The sequence below is a fragment of the Nannobrachium achirus genome (assembly GCF_963921795.1).
Source record: "Nannobrachium achirus genome assembly, chromosome: 19".
Taxonomy (NCBI): Eukaryota; Metazoa; Chordata; class Actinopteri; order Myctophiformes; family Myctophidae; genus Nannobrachium; species Nannobrachium achirus.
The window spans coordinates 43,781,872-43,796,628 of NC_137826.1; the positions used below are offsets into that span (position 1 = coordinate 43,781,872).

The following is a 14,757-nucleotide window of genomic DNA, read 5'->3' on the forward strand; positions in this document are numbered from 1 at the left end:
CTTCACATTCCTTTAAATGTTTCATGTCTTCTGGCCTTTAATGGCAAAGATAAAACATTTTAGTCATGTTTAATCACAGTCAAAAAAAGTGTGAAACTTGTAGATGTGGATTTACTGCACGAGATAGATGATGACTTTTTTTTTTTGGAAGCATACGCTGCAAAGCTCCGAGTGCAGTTCAACTGAGGGTGTAAAAGAAGGACCATTTTCACATTCTCGTGGTCAAACTAACACTCTTTGCCGAGTATAATTGGCATTTTAATTAGTCAAATTCCTATACATCGTGCATGTCAACAGCCGTGAGGTAATCAGTCACAAGGAATTACACTTTCAATCAATCACTCTGCCACATCGCTGTCCTGTGGGTGCTGCTCGCACCCGCCCCGTCCAATCAGGGAGCCGCAAACGAAATAATTTCTTTGCTCGTTTCCAGATTGTGCACATCCAAAATACATGAACCGTGACATCTATTTAGATTCCAGAGGCACACTGCCGCACCGGGCCCCATGCTGGAAGCAACCGGCAATGCTGTTGTGGCCACGCGTTTGTTTTATTGGATCCCCCTGCTAGCCTCCACCCTCCGCCAAGGTGGTTGCTAATCATCCTGGCGTGGCGTAACATAAATTGTATTATACTATATAAGATAGAGACAGAAAGAGACATACAGTAAGATAAATAAAAATGCTCTTGCAGGATGCACGCGAGAAAGTGGAGAGAACAAACTTTAAGCCATTTAGGCCTTAACGCAAATCTGTGTCACTTTAGATATGAACAACTTTAACCCTTAGTTTATGCTTTAACTATTAAAAAATCACACTCGTGTGAACTGAGCGGTGGTGTGTGTGTGTGTGTGTGTGTGTGTGTGTGTGTGTGTGTGTGTGTGTGTGTGTGTGTGCAACAGCGCCCCTCCCTTAACATGTGTGGTCAGAAAAGGTTACTGCAGGCTACAGACAGACAGACAGACAGACACGGAGACACGGAGACAGACAGACAGACAGACAGACAGACAGACCCACACACACGGCCACGTATAGGAGCGTTGTGACCACCGCTCAAAAATAGCAGATATACAAGCTCGAGATCGTGAACGTTTGTGCAAGTCTTAGAATATTTTTGACCCGATTCTTTAAGTGTCTTCTAAATCCTTCTTCTAAATCAGTGGTTCTCAAACCTTTTCATGTCAAGGACCCCCAAAATTACCGTACGTATTTGGAACCCCATCTCAAAATATGTTAATCCAGGGACCACCCAGAAGCAAATATTTGAGTTACAACTGTTTGCCTTTAAAAAGATATATTCAAAGATTTGCACCAAAAAAAACATGATTTTTCAAAAATAGCAGATGTACAAGCTTGCAGCGCGGCACTCGGTGCCGCGCTGTGAGCTTGTATATCTGCTATTTTTCAATAGTCAAAGCATTAACACATCTACTGCCTCTTAATCTGAAGGTTGCTTGGTGCCTCGGTGCCACGTGGTTTCCTCCGTCGGCCGCCGCTATTATTTTGAAGGGCCGGAAGGGGGTTGTTTTTGTTTTTTGGATTATCACTTGACGGCAACGATTACGTCATCTAGTCACATGACAGTGTGGGCCAAGAAGAGGAAGATGGCTGCGCCCTACCTTGTGCCTTGTTTACATTTAGATCTGCTGCAAAATGTCTCAAAATGGCTATTTTGTTTAAATGAAGTTTCTTTATGGGCCTCTCCATTGACTTAACATTGAGGAGCTTCACTTCGCGTGCACGCCCAACGTGCGTTGTAAACAAATCGCCGACATTACCGATGCGAGCGGGACCGGAGCGACATTAAGTAAGTAATAATATCTTTACTGTATATACAGTAAGATTCACAGTCCTCACCGTCAACGGCGCCATGGTATTAACCCTTTCAATGACGGTGAGGACTGTCAACGGCGGCGAAAAAGTTAAATAATTCTATCCTAAATGGGTTAATGTAGACACTCAATCATATAAACTCCTCTGTCCCAAACACAACATGGCTATGAATTCAACTCCCTTCGTAACCTACTGCCTCACTCAATTCCTTTGTTTTGTTCTCTCCTCTCCTCTCCTCTCCTCTCCTCTCCTCTCCTCTCCTCTCCTCTCCTCTCCTCTCCTCTCCTCTCCTCGCCACCAGCGTCCGTTTGTGATGAGGTCCAGTTCTCCAGCTAATGAGATCCTTCAGACCTTCCACAAGGTCCACCCGTGCTTCCCCACGTGCTGGTCTCCAGAGATCAAGTCTCTTCTCAGAAAGGTGAGCAACGTGTGTATAGGAACCTGACTGGGTTGATAGAGGGAAAGGCTCCCATTAATCATGTTTTGTTGAAGTGTCGGCGAGGGCAGCGGCACTGTCAGAATGCCACTCGATGAGAATCAACTCAGTCATCCATGCAGTGCAGTGCTTTTCAACCCTTTTTATACCCAGGTCCATTATTTATTTTAGCACTGTATTGATAGTTGTGCTTAAGTATTGCTATTTGCTTTTTTTAAGTACTTATGGGCATTGAATGTATTGTATGTATATGTATATATTCTTTGTTCCCTTTCTTTGATGTACCTTGCTCTTTACTGAACACTGTTCATTTGTTTCTTTTCATACTTCTCTGTAACTTTGTAAATATTCTCAAACTGCTGTGCTGCCTCCAGCGCACCCCCCCTGCGCCCCTAGTGGCGAAAAAGTGAAAAACTTCTGGGAACCCAGATTAGCCTCCAGGTAACAGATTTTCCCCCTTGGGATAATAAAGGTATCTATCTATCTATTTATTTGGCATTTGAGCCACGGCCCACCATTGGTGAGATTTAGCCTCGCCAATCTGAGTTCCCAGAGGTAATCTTTTCCGAATAGCCTCGCAGACCCAAAACACAGAATATTTTGTTGTCGTTGGATACGATTTTTTTGCACAATTCCATGCTGTATTGAGGTTGGTACCGTAGGGGAGATAACAGTTCTTCTACATTCTCTATTTGTGTAGACAGACTTTTGTCCATTTGGTTACCGACTCTGCATCATTTGGCTGGGGACCACCTGGAACCCCCTCACGGACCACTGGTGGTCCACAGACCACTGGTTGAAAACCACTGATCTACGGCAAATAGAGAGTTTTTCATCTTAACATGAGAGTGTCATTTATGTCCAACCAATGAAACACGAGGAGCTTACATCGTGACAATTAGAGATGTTCGCGACGTTCACGAACAAATCTAATCTTTTGAACGGCTCTTTGAAGTGAACGATGGGATCCGGTTCGCAGAGTAGGGAGCCGTCATTTGGGGGGGAGGGGGTGTTTAACACAAAAGCTCCTCCTTGCTACTCCACTGAGCACTGACTTAGTACAGTGAGTGAGTGAGAGAGAGCAGTGGCGGTTCGTACGTATATTGCGCCCTGTGCGAGGTAGTATAGCGCCGCCCTATGGCCGCGCAAAGCGCGGCCGGAAAAATCTGATATTTGCGGGCAAATTATGCATTTTTTTAAGTTAAAATCGGTTCGGTTCTACACGGCGGCAGAACCATTTTGGGCTTAATATAATAGGGTTTATAAAAGCATGATCTGACTGTCTTACCTTGGGCTGCAGGAGAAATGGTTGTTTCACAGTCACGCACAGTAGTGAAGTAGTGAAGAAATCCATGCTTTCAGATGTTGTTTTCAATTTCAATACTGGCGCGTGGATATGACATCACGAGGAGGGGAGGGGGGGGGGGGGGGGGGGGGCGGAGTGTATTGCTTGGAGCTGCCAGCCTCTATCACTACCACCAGGTGGTGTTGTTGTATTCGGTCTGATATAAACAGACAAGGAGTGGACTGTTTGCACGGCCTTCACTCTACTTTTTTTTTTCATGCGCCCCTGCAAAGTGCCGCCCTGTGCAATCGCCCCGCTAGCCCCCCCTGCCGGCCGCCACTGAGAGAGAGAACAAGGGGAGGAGCGAGTTCATTGCTGCCTGCTTGTTTTTTTTAGGTGTTGCATGAATAACATAAGTCAAGGTAGCTTTATTTAGACACACATGTTTTCTAGAAAAGGGTAAATACAAAAATATGATCTCAACTGTCAGCAGAGGAATGTAGTGCCACCTTGTGGATTCATGTTTCAACGAATACTTAAAAATATATAAATATAGAAAGAGCCAACTGAGCCAAATGAGCCAATCTTTTGAACGGCTCTTTTAAGTGAGCCAGATCCATGGCTCTGGCTCACTTCAAAGAGCCACAAATTGCATCTCTAGTAGACTCATTCTGCCGTATTCTGTACGTTCAGTGTGTTATGAGACAGCTTTCTCACACTGCTACTGAAGTTTACGATAACTCTGTGGGTCAACTCGTTGTGAACACGAGTCACCTGTGAAACTACTGCGATTTACCATTTGCAATTTAGGTGTTTAGTAAGTTCAAGATTGGAGTGGCAAGAACCCGGTTCAAGAAGATGACAGGGTAAATGGTTGAGTAAATAGAAATAGAAAATAATGAAGTGCTACAGAGTAACTAGAATATATCGGGTAAACATCAAACTTATCATCCGTCTAAATAACATTCTATCTAAATAACATAATAGCATTTGTGTAACCAACATACTTCTGCATAGTAGTATAGCTATCAACAAGCATTGGTGGAAAAAGTACTCACATTTTTTACTTATGTAAAAGTATCATTACTTCAATTTAGATATAGTCTGTTACAAGCAAAAGTCCAGAACACAAACTTTAGTATTGGTAACTAAATGTACTTAAATTCATTATGCAGAATATCCCATTTCATAAGTTCTCTACAAGCTCACAATGCGTCGCTAGTAAATAAAGTTTTCAAATAAATATAGCAGAGTATAATACCATATTTGGATCCGAGATGTAGTGGAGTAGAAATAAAAGCATTGGAAATTGGAAATACTCAAGTAAAGTACAAATACCTCAAAATGTGTGTGCAAAGTAACTAAATGTACAATACGTAGTTACTTTACACCAGTGGTTCTCAACCTTTTCAGGCCGCGACCCCCAAAATAATCATATTTTAACTGGGGACACCCCCACCCTGATGAGCACTAAGAGTTGAGGCATTACATTTTGTATAACACGGTTCTATTGTGAAAATAGCAGATCTACATGCTCACAACGCCTCACAACGCCCCGCAACAATTTCTGCCTCTAATTTGGCCATTGTTGGCTAATTTGTCATTTTAGAGGTATTACAAAGACCTTAAATTGTCACTTTAGAAATGTGATACCCTCAAGCAGGGCCGGATCTAGGCATAGGCAAGGGGGGGCAATGCCCCCCTAAATTCCCTATCTGCCCTACCAAACATGATGGCATGCAAAAATCTAAAATATTAAACTATTTGAAATGTTATGCTACGACTAGGTAGATGGATAGATAAATTGATAAGATATTAGATAGATAGATAGATAGATAGATAGATAGATAGATAGATAGATAGATATGCATCTGGCATATCGACTACACTAGTGGGCCATTGCCCCCCCCCCCCCCCAAAAAAAAAAAGAGAAGAAAAAAGGATGGGGGTTGATGCTGTAGCCTGATGCAGGTGTAAGACCTGTTGTTTGTATTGTGTGTCATACGTATGTATACGTGTGCCAAAATGCTTAGTTTTCAATGCATTTCGGGTGTTTTAGGAGGTTTGTCCCTCCAATTTTTCCCTGCCCCACCTAGTGCTGAAGGCTAGATCCGGCCCTGCCCTCAAGACTCAAAAGACTCAAAAGTTATGTTGGTTTGTTTACTGTTGAGTGAGGTCTGAGGACCCACCCATAATAATTGTCCCGACCTACAGGTTGATCCACATGGAAAGAACATATATGTTACATATATGTTAAGACATATGTGTCACATATATGTGACATATATGTCTTAACATATATGTAAGATATATGTACATATATGAAATACATATATGTTATATATATGTAATATATATGTAATATATGTGTAATATATATGAATTACATATATGTAACATATATGTAACATATATGAACATCCCTGAAATTGGACCCCTAGACATATATGTTGCATATATGCAACATATATGGAACATATATTATATATGTACTATATATGCAATATATATGTAATGAATTACTATATGCAATATGTTTATTTACCCATGCTCCTGAAGGTATGCATACCTCATATATATATAAAAAGAAACTCAAAATGCAGGCATACAAGTCATTAACATTTATTGAACAGAACATACAAATGTACACTATTTTAGTGCCATATAGTGCATTCTCTTTCTTCCTCATTCTTAATTGTATGCCCTGGCTTACACAAAATTAAGTTTGTCTAGATGACAAAAACAAAACACTCAAACCCAGGGCCTCTCTTAAATTATAAACTGTCATCAAATGTGCAAATATAAAATGACACAAACACCCAATAGTATAGAGGGTGTGTAAGAACCATTAGTGCAACTCTGGAGACACCAAACACAGCAGGAAGACGGCAAGAACAGCTTGACGTTTCAAGTCTTATAGTATCCATTAAACTGTAATTATTTGACTCATTGTGACCGCAAGAACAGCAGTCCATTGTTCCTGAAATATCAGTATTGTCCATGAGGAGGTAGACACATTAGAGTGTCGTAGGATACCCCAAGTTTGACTTGCGTTCGATTGACTTTGTTAGTTTCACTTGGGTTCCTTGGGATGCCTCCCTCGCACTCTGGAGCATATCGCAGCCACTTCTTTACAGTGTCACTGAAGTCCTTGTGGGTCAGCTTGCGGTCAAACTTCCGAGCAGCAGCTGAAAGACAAGATTAAAAAATAAGGAAGAAGTGAGGAAGAATGAGCGAGTATCCCATACCATTCTTGTTATATTAGACCACTCTGTACATACAGTAACACATGCTACATGCTTTATTCTTCAGAGAGGAGACAAGCAATACAGTATATTACAGCTATAGCATTCAAACTCTGTACTATATGGCTCAGAAAGAGCATAATTATGTTCTGGATCACGCAGTCACGCCCAGTGGTGTGATATGGATTTTTTAAGTGGTGGCCTTCTAAATTCATGATGACATGTGTACGTCACTTGTGCGCGCACGTGTGTGTGCATGCATGCCTGCTACTCTGTGCTAGTAACTACCGTTAGTTGAAATACTATATTCAACACACACTTTTTATGTAATTATATTTCTTATTAGATCAATTGTTAATTTGTTGTTTATTTTAGTTTCAATGAATGTATGTTCCTTTAAGTTTGATAAATCTAAGCTATTAAGTAGTTTGCAGGGGAGAATACTCACCAATTGTATTGTTGTTTGCTTGAATGGCTTGTTGCCGCTGCAACGCTTGTCTTCCAGTTGAACTGACAGGCCAGGACGTTAGTCAGGGGAGTTGCCAACATTCGTCTGATCAGGTTCTCTGAATTGGTGCCTCCTACCAGAGCCAGGCGAGAAATCTAAAATCAGAGGAGAGATGTACACACTTGATACACTGATATTCCAGCGCATGGTGTTCAATAATGTTCATCCCTGTTGTTGCGTTTAACCCCGGTGTCCCAATTTTGGTCATGTCAATATGCAAATGTGACAAATATTTTAACAAAGGTTCACAGCATTGTGACATTTTTAACTTCTTTGTGGTTTCTTTAGAAAAAAAAGTGATAAATGAAAACCTGCAAAGGAATTTAGTCTGTAGTCTAATAGACCAGGGGTTTTCAAAGTGGGTGATGGGGCACCCTGGGGTGCCACGACGGCAGTCCAGGGGTGCCGCGAGATAATTTGATAATATTTGGGATTTATTTGGATACTTGAAAAATATTTAGTATAATTTTAAACTTGAATTATAAAGTTATTTTCAGTCAGTTCTAGCCAAAATGGCTATTATCTCAATGTTTTCCTCGCAACATAGGGTTAGGGTACTAAAACAAAAATATTGTCGCTGTTGGGCAGAAACCTCGTTTCATCTCCAAGTTTCAAATGTGTACGTCTTTTGCCCTGCTTCATCATACAAGACCATCGCACAAAACTAGTGCAAACAGACGATCTACAAGCACACAACGGTGTGCTTGTGGATCTGCTGATTAAGATCTGCTGTTTTCACTAGTTTAGTAAATTTTATAGATAAATACAAAAGCAAAGGTTTTGGACATACAAGGTTTCCACCCGACAACGACGATATGCTACAAATATAAGGTGCTGGGAGTGAAAATTATGATGTAGGGGTGCCTCGGATTTAAAAAAATATATATATATGGGGTGCCCTGAGACAAAAAAGTTTGGGAACTCCTGTAATAGACAACATTAATAATAATTACACTATGTCCAATAGACTTGCCTTTCAAGAGGTGGCTGGTGTCATCTGTGTGGTTCCATCTGTAAAACAAAAACAATAATGCAAGTTAAGCACTGTCCATATTTTAAGTTATTCAGCATGCACAAGTGAAATTGACACAAAGTGATTTTATTTTGGTTAAAAATGTTAATAGCTATGCATTCTGTGTTCAGTAACAGGTCTCTCCCCTTTCCTACATCTCTTTTGTAAACAGAAAATACATTTTCAGTATCAAATCAGGAGAGAAAACATTTATGTACATGTTGTAACTGTGACTGTCTTGAAAGTCTGTGCGGTTTGGGCATCTTGTGATGCAGTACATTATAATAAATACAATCCCAGGGCTCCATTTAATAATACTCAGAATGGTGAGAATTTTAGAACACAATCATCAGTAGTCACTGGTACGTCATTGGGCATTTCAGTCCTTTAACTATACACCCTGTTATACCAGCTGGCCCAGAAAAGGTGATCAAGCCTTCTCTGTGTGTTCCATGTCCAATTAAGTATTATGGCATTAGTTTTGGAAAGTAACATATACAGGCAGGGTACGAGTAGCCATTCGTATCGGTAGAACTGAGAAGACCTACAGGTTTGTGATGTTATATCTCATATATAGAAACAGCCGATCTATAAGTTTACAGAGAGTTGTATTGTATTATGGTTCTATAAGTTTACAGAGAGTTGTATTGTATTTGAGTTAAGGAAGGTTAAGTTAATCGAACCGCGAGTATGAATCATAGTGTCTTGTATGTTAAGTTAAGGAAGGTGAGTAAGATTAGCCGGTGTGTAACACCGCAGAGGTGATTATTAGTACAGAGCTATATGCTAAGTAAGAATGAGTTAATCTAATCAGTATAAGACCTGGAGTCTCATGTGTTAAGGGTAGATAAGATAGGTATGTTACGCTAAGGTAAGTAGGATTAGTAGCTTTACAGCAATACATTGTTATATTGCTGTTAATGTACTGACCTATTATCTTGTTTATTATTGCGATGTTGTCTCTGCTTATTGTAAGTCGCTTTGGATTAAAAGCGTCTGCTAAATGCCTAAACTGTAAACTGTAAACTGTACAAGCTTGGGTCGTGGAGTGTCATTTGTTACGAAGGAACCACCCACGCGAAGGGAGTGAAAGGCTGAGTATAAGGACATAGGGTCTCTGAAAACCCAGATCTGAGCAACGCACCAAGGCTACTTCCACCAGTTAATGAGGAGGGTGGGATTGGGAACCTCCATTTCACTGGCAAGCCAATTGGACGTGACTCAGACCAATCAGTAACCACCCCCTACCCTGCTAATGAAAAGGGACGTAATGGTAAAGTCGTAGACTGTAGCCTACAAAGGTCACAGCCACGACTCCCTGAAGGTAAACCAATCATCACACAGCAAAACTCCGGGCTCAGAGAACTTGATGCAATGATCAGTAAGCCATCATACCAAACTATCTAATGCAACTTACCAACTTACCAAAGGGAACGCCCAACACACACAATAGCAGAGTCAGGAAGGGGACGAGTGAAGTATCATCAACCTGAAACATCATATCCTATTATATAATGCCTTCTTAACAGAATATTAACCCCTAAATAATTTACAAGTAGAGTTATACAGGAGTTTAAACAGTATTAGCGTTGGAGGTGTAATATAAAGGGTTAATGAATTATGCAAATTAGGTCAAACATTTAAAACGGGTTAAGGGAGGATCATAAGGTAAAGGTTTTAAACCGAAAGCTAGTATAAAATACATATTATGGGTAAAAATGTCTAAAAGGTGGTAAAAATAGATTGAAATCAATAGAAAACCAATCCAAGTTAAAATACCATAAAGGGTTAATAAAATTTGAAAATTTAAGGGGGGGACTGAAGAGGGACTAGAGGGGGTTAACTAGTCCAAAAATTAAGTCTAAAACTATTACCCAAGTTCTACAATCTGTAAAAGAAATTACAGAGCAAAAAGAGCAGATCTACATTCTAAGCACTGATTTGAACAGGTGTGTATGCACAACACTCGACGATTTGGGCAACAAAAACTCAGTAAAGGCAAAACAGACATAAGATAAGTGTAGAGGACTTAAGGGGGATTAAAATGAGACCAAGTATGAGTCTGTAACTGCACCGTAGCTCGAATAACGGCCCAAAGTATGGGACTGTACCTGTGTTCATTGAGCTATGCTAATGCTAAGGCCATACAAGTCAATGGAGTTGGTGCTAACAGCTAGCTTCATGACACAGCAGTTTTAAGGCTAGGCCTCACAACATAAATTAAGTAAATTAAAGCTATAAAAAGTGGATAAAAGTGAAACCTTTTACCCAAAAAGTGTAGATAAGGCCCTAAGGAACATTTTGTGAAGATTACAAGTGTCCCGCTATAGTATAAATGAATTAAAAAAGCTAAAGAGTGAGAGAATATGTAGTTCATTACCTGTTCAAGTGTTGAATCTCTGTTAATGGGACAAGATGGCCACCCATGTTGACAGGTGAGGGATGTGTTGCCATGGTTCAAAAGGATGTTTCCCATGGTCTGTAAGAACCAATCAGAGGGCTGCTATATATAATTGACTGTAGCTAAGCAACCATATGTCCTATCGGAAAGTGGGAGGTATCGAATGAAAGAGCACAGTGTCCCGCATATGATAGGGCCTATTCTGTAATGGAGGGGAGGGGCTTGCAAGGGAGAGCCAATCAGAAGGCTGCTATATATAATTGACTGTAGCTAAGCAACCAAAGGTCCTATCGGGAAGTGGGAAGTATCGAATGAAACCTCAGAGTGTCCCGCATTATGATAGGGCCTATTTTGTAATGAAGGGGAGGGGCTTGCAAGGGAGAGCCAATCAGAAGGCTGCTATATATAATTGACTGTAGCTAAGCAACCATAGGTCCTATCGGAAAGTGGGAGGTATCGAATGAAACAGCAGAGTGTCCTGCATTATGATAGGGCCTAATTGGTAGTGAAGGGGAGGGGCTTGCAAGGGAGAGCCAATCAGAAGGCCGCTATATATAATTGAGAATAACTCAACAACCATAGGTTCCCCAAGTAAGTGGAAGGTATCCAGTGAAGCAGCAGGGAGTCCCGCATCTTGATAGGACCTTTTTATGAAAAGGGGGAGGGGCTAATACCAAACCGGAAGTAGGTCTGTAATTAATGAACCAAAGGCACCACCAGGGCGTGTGGGGTATCCTACGACTCGTCTTGGAGTCCCGCATCCTAATTGGACCTTTCTTAATTAAAAAAGGGGGAGGAGCCTATGTTAAACCGGAAGTGGCCCTGTAATTAACAAACCATAGGTCCTAAAAGTGCGTGGGTGGTACTAAATGACTTGTTTGGGAGTCCCGTATCCTGATTGAACCTTTCTGTACCAAAAAGGGGAGGAGCCAAATGAAGGGGAGGGGCTTGTAAGGGAGAGCCAATCAGAAGGCTGCTATATATAATTGAGAATAACTCAACAACCATAGGTTCCCCAGGTGAGTGGAAGGTATCCAATGAATCCGCAGGAAGTCCCGCATTTTGATAGGACCTTTTTATGGAAAGGGGGAGGGGCTAATACCAAACCGGAAGTAGGTCTGTAATTAATGAACCAAAGGCCTCACCAGGGCGTGAGAGGTATCCTACGACTCGTCTTGGAGTCCCGCATCCTAATTGGACCTTTCTTAATTAAAAAAGGGGGAGGAGCCTATGTTAAACCGGAGGTGGCCCTGTAATTAATGAACCATAGGTCCTAAAAGTGCGTGGGTGGTACTAAATGACTTGTTTAGGAGTCCCGTATTCTGATTGAACTTTTCTGTACCAAAAGGGGAGGATCCAAAATGAAGGGGAGGGGCTTGTAAGGGAAGCCAATCAGAAGGCTGCTATATATAATTGAGAATAACTCAACAACCATAGGTTCCCCAGGTAAGTGGAAGGTATCCAATGAATCCGCAGGGAGTCCCGCATCTTGATTATGATTTATGGAAAGGGGGAGGGGCTAATATTAAACCGGAAGTAGGTCTGTAATTAATGAACCAAAGGCCTCACCAGGGCGTGAGAGGTATCCTACGACTCGTCTTGGAGTCCCGTATCCTAATTGGACCTTTCTCTATTAAAGGGTTAGGGTTAGGGTTAGGGTAGGGTTAGGAAGAGGGATATGTAGGGATAGAGGCAGTATGGTGAGGGTAAGGTTGGAGTAAAGGCAGAGATCAGAGAATGATGGGAGAATGATCCCTCCGAGAAGTAATAAACATCGAAAGACAGTGCCTGGAATATCATTTTGACTCGAGCCATGGTCAGGCTGGTTAGGTATTTTGAGGGCAGAGCCGTCCCCTGATTGGCAGACCACAAGCAAATGTTCTGAACATGTCCAATGGGTTAGGGTTAGGGTTAAGGCAGGTTAGTTACTGAGATAAGGTTTACTGAGGTTAGGTTTAGGGTTGGGGGTAGAGTTAGGGTTAGGTTAGGGTTAGGGTTAGGGTTTGGGTTTGGGTTAGGGTTTGGGGTTAGGGTTTAGGGTTGGGGTTAGGGGTTGGGGTTAGGATTAGGGTTAAGGTTAGGGTTAGGGTTTGTGTTAGGGTTAGGATTAGGGAGAGGGTAAGGGTCTAAGGTTAGGGTTGTGGACCTAGGGTTTTGGGGTTAGGGTTGGAGTTATAGAAGTTATTGTCCACGACATTACAAGCGGCGCGAAGGCCAGCGGAGCGCCGCACGAGTTACGAAGCCGTTGTGGATGCAATCGTTATATATATGCCCAGGCCGTAAGGCCTGGGCAAGCGCACGATACACGCCCTGAGCCGATAATTATATGGGAGTTTTAGAGTTAGAATTAGGGTTAAAGCTGAAGTATAGGTAAGTGGTAAGTGGAGATATAAGCTAAAGTGGACCTCAGTGAGAAGTAAAGGTTAAAGTATTGGATAAGTTCGTAAGAGTGACCACCCTCATATAGTACCTAGTGTAGAAAACCTGGGTTTTTAAATGTGAAATAACCAATCCAATTGGGGTCACAATTACGTTAATTAAACCATTCAGAGGATCAAAACATCAATATAGAATAACACTTAATGTACAACACCCGACCAATAAAAGGGAAATTAATATTGGATTAAAGATGATAATAACCATATATGGGGTTCTATGGATGGGTGTGTAAAGGAAAAAAAACACAGAAGGATTTTAATTTGACAATAAAGAATAATATCAGAATAAAAGGTACAATTGGTCATTATATTAGTTATTTACAATATATACACAAAAACATAGCCCACTGGAAACTGTATAATGATCAGACAAGGTCCATAATCATATCTGGAAATTAGATACCCCTATCCGAGTGGGGTTCCTTAGGGATCCCAAACATCAAAACGCAAAGGTTAAAGTTCCATGTGACCGTCCAAGGGTTCAAGGTCCAAGATCAAGTTAAGAATAGGGTGCCAGGCAGGGCGAGATTGACCAGGGTCGGTGATGGGATAGGGCTAACGCTCATTGAGCCCCTTAGGGGTCCTAGAACCGAGCCGTTGGATCCAGAGATATTCCTGCCTCTTCCTTTGTGTAGGGGACCACAGGGGATTATGCTGTAGGACCAGGATGTGGAGGTTGTGGGGGCCATGTGACAGGAAATGGGTAACTAGGGCCGTATCGGACTCGAGGTGGTTGTTAATGTTATAAAGGTGCTGGGCCAGGCGTGTCTGAAGTGAGTTTTTTGTTTCACCCAAATAACGAATACCGCATTGGCGGCATTTAATTAGGTAAACCAGGTTTGGATATGACATGTCAGCATATGGTCAATATGACAGTATCAATTCAGTATCATGTAAATATGTTTACCATGGTCAGCAAAAACTAATGACTGGCTACATTAAAAAAAAAAGTTAGTTACTTTTAGAGTAGGCTGTCCTTTAGAATTGTTAGCCAACTTCTGAATTGGAACTCTATGAAGTAGTTCATCCCATAGCAGTGTTAGCTGTTAAAGGTCCTCAAAAGCATCTGTCCCAGTCCATTTGTTTACATTTTTACACTTGAGTGAAATACCTGTAAGGGTCCATTTGGTTTCATTTTGTATGCTGCTGCTCTCACTCTCATTTGAACTTAGACCTAACTACATTTTCTGGAACCTCAAGGACTGCCGTGGGGGTCCCTGGTCCAACATCCAGGATAATACAGAGTACACTTATCTACATATATTATGCACATATCAATCTGAATATGGTATATATATGTTAGATACATGTCATACTTATCTACATATATGAACCTGGATATGGCATATATGTTGCATATATGTCATACTTATCTGCATATATGCAGATAAGTATGACATATATGCAACATATATGCACATATATGAATCTGAAAATGACATATAAGTTACATATATATGACATATATGTGCATATATGTACATATATGTTGCATATAAGTTCTTTCCGTGTGGGCGAGAACCACTGCTTTACACCACTGTCAAAAAGAATAGCGGAATGAGAAGTTGTGGGAGTGAGGTAACGTCTGAAGAGGTGGTTT

The 14,757-nt window shown here is 41.3% G+C and overlaps 1 protein-coding gene and 1 long non-coding RNA gene across 2 annotated transcripts in view; one reads left to right on the forward strand and one right to left on the reverse strand.

Moving 5' to 3' along the window:
- Positions 1–14,757, forward strand: part of stk32a (serine/threonine kinase 32A) — a gene marked incomplete at both ends in the record, with an annotated part of 196,378 nt that overhangs the window by 131,265 nt on the left and 50,356 nt on the right. Inside the window, one exon of the mRNA XM_080749165.1 lies at positions 2,134–2,250. Within this exon, the coding sequence (XP_080605291.1) occupies positions 2,134–2,250 (117 nt within the window). The remainder of the gene's footprint in view (positions 1–2,133; positions 2,251–14,757) is intronic.
- On the reverse strand, positions 6,160–11,244 carry LOC308304541. Its single transcript, XR_013963069.1, has 5 exons — positions 10,699–11,244; positions 9,744–9,807; positions 8,280–8,317; positions 7,247–7,401; positions 6,160–6,741 (listed from the first exon to the last, which is right to left on the reverse strand). It is a non-coding gene; the product is annotated as an uncharacterized lncRNA (long non-coding RNA).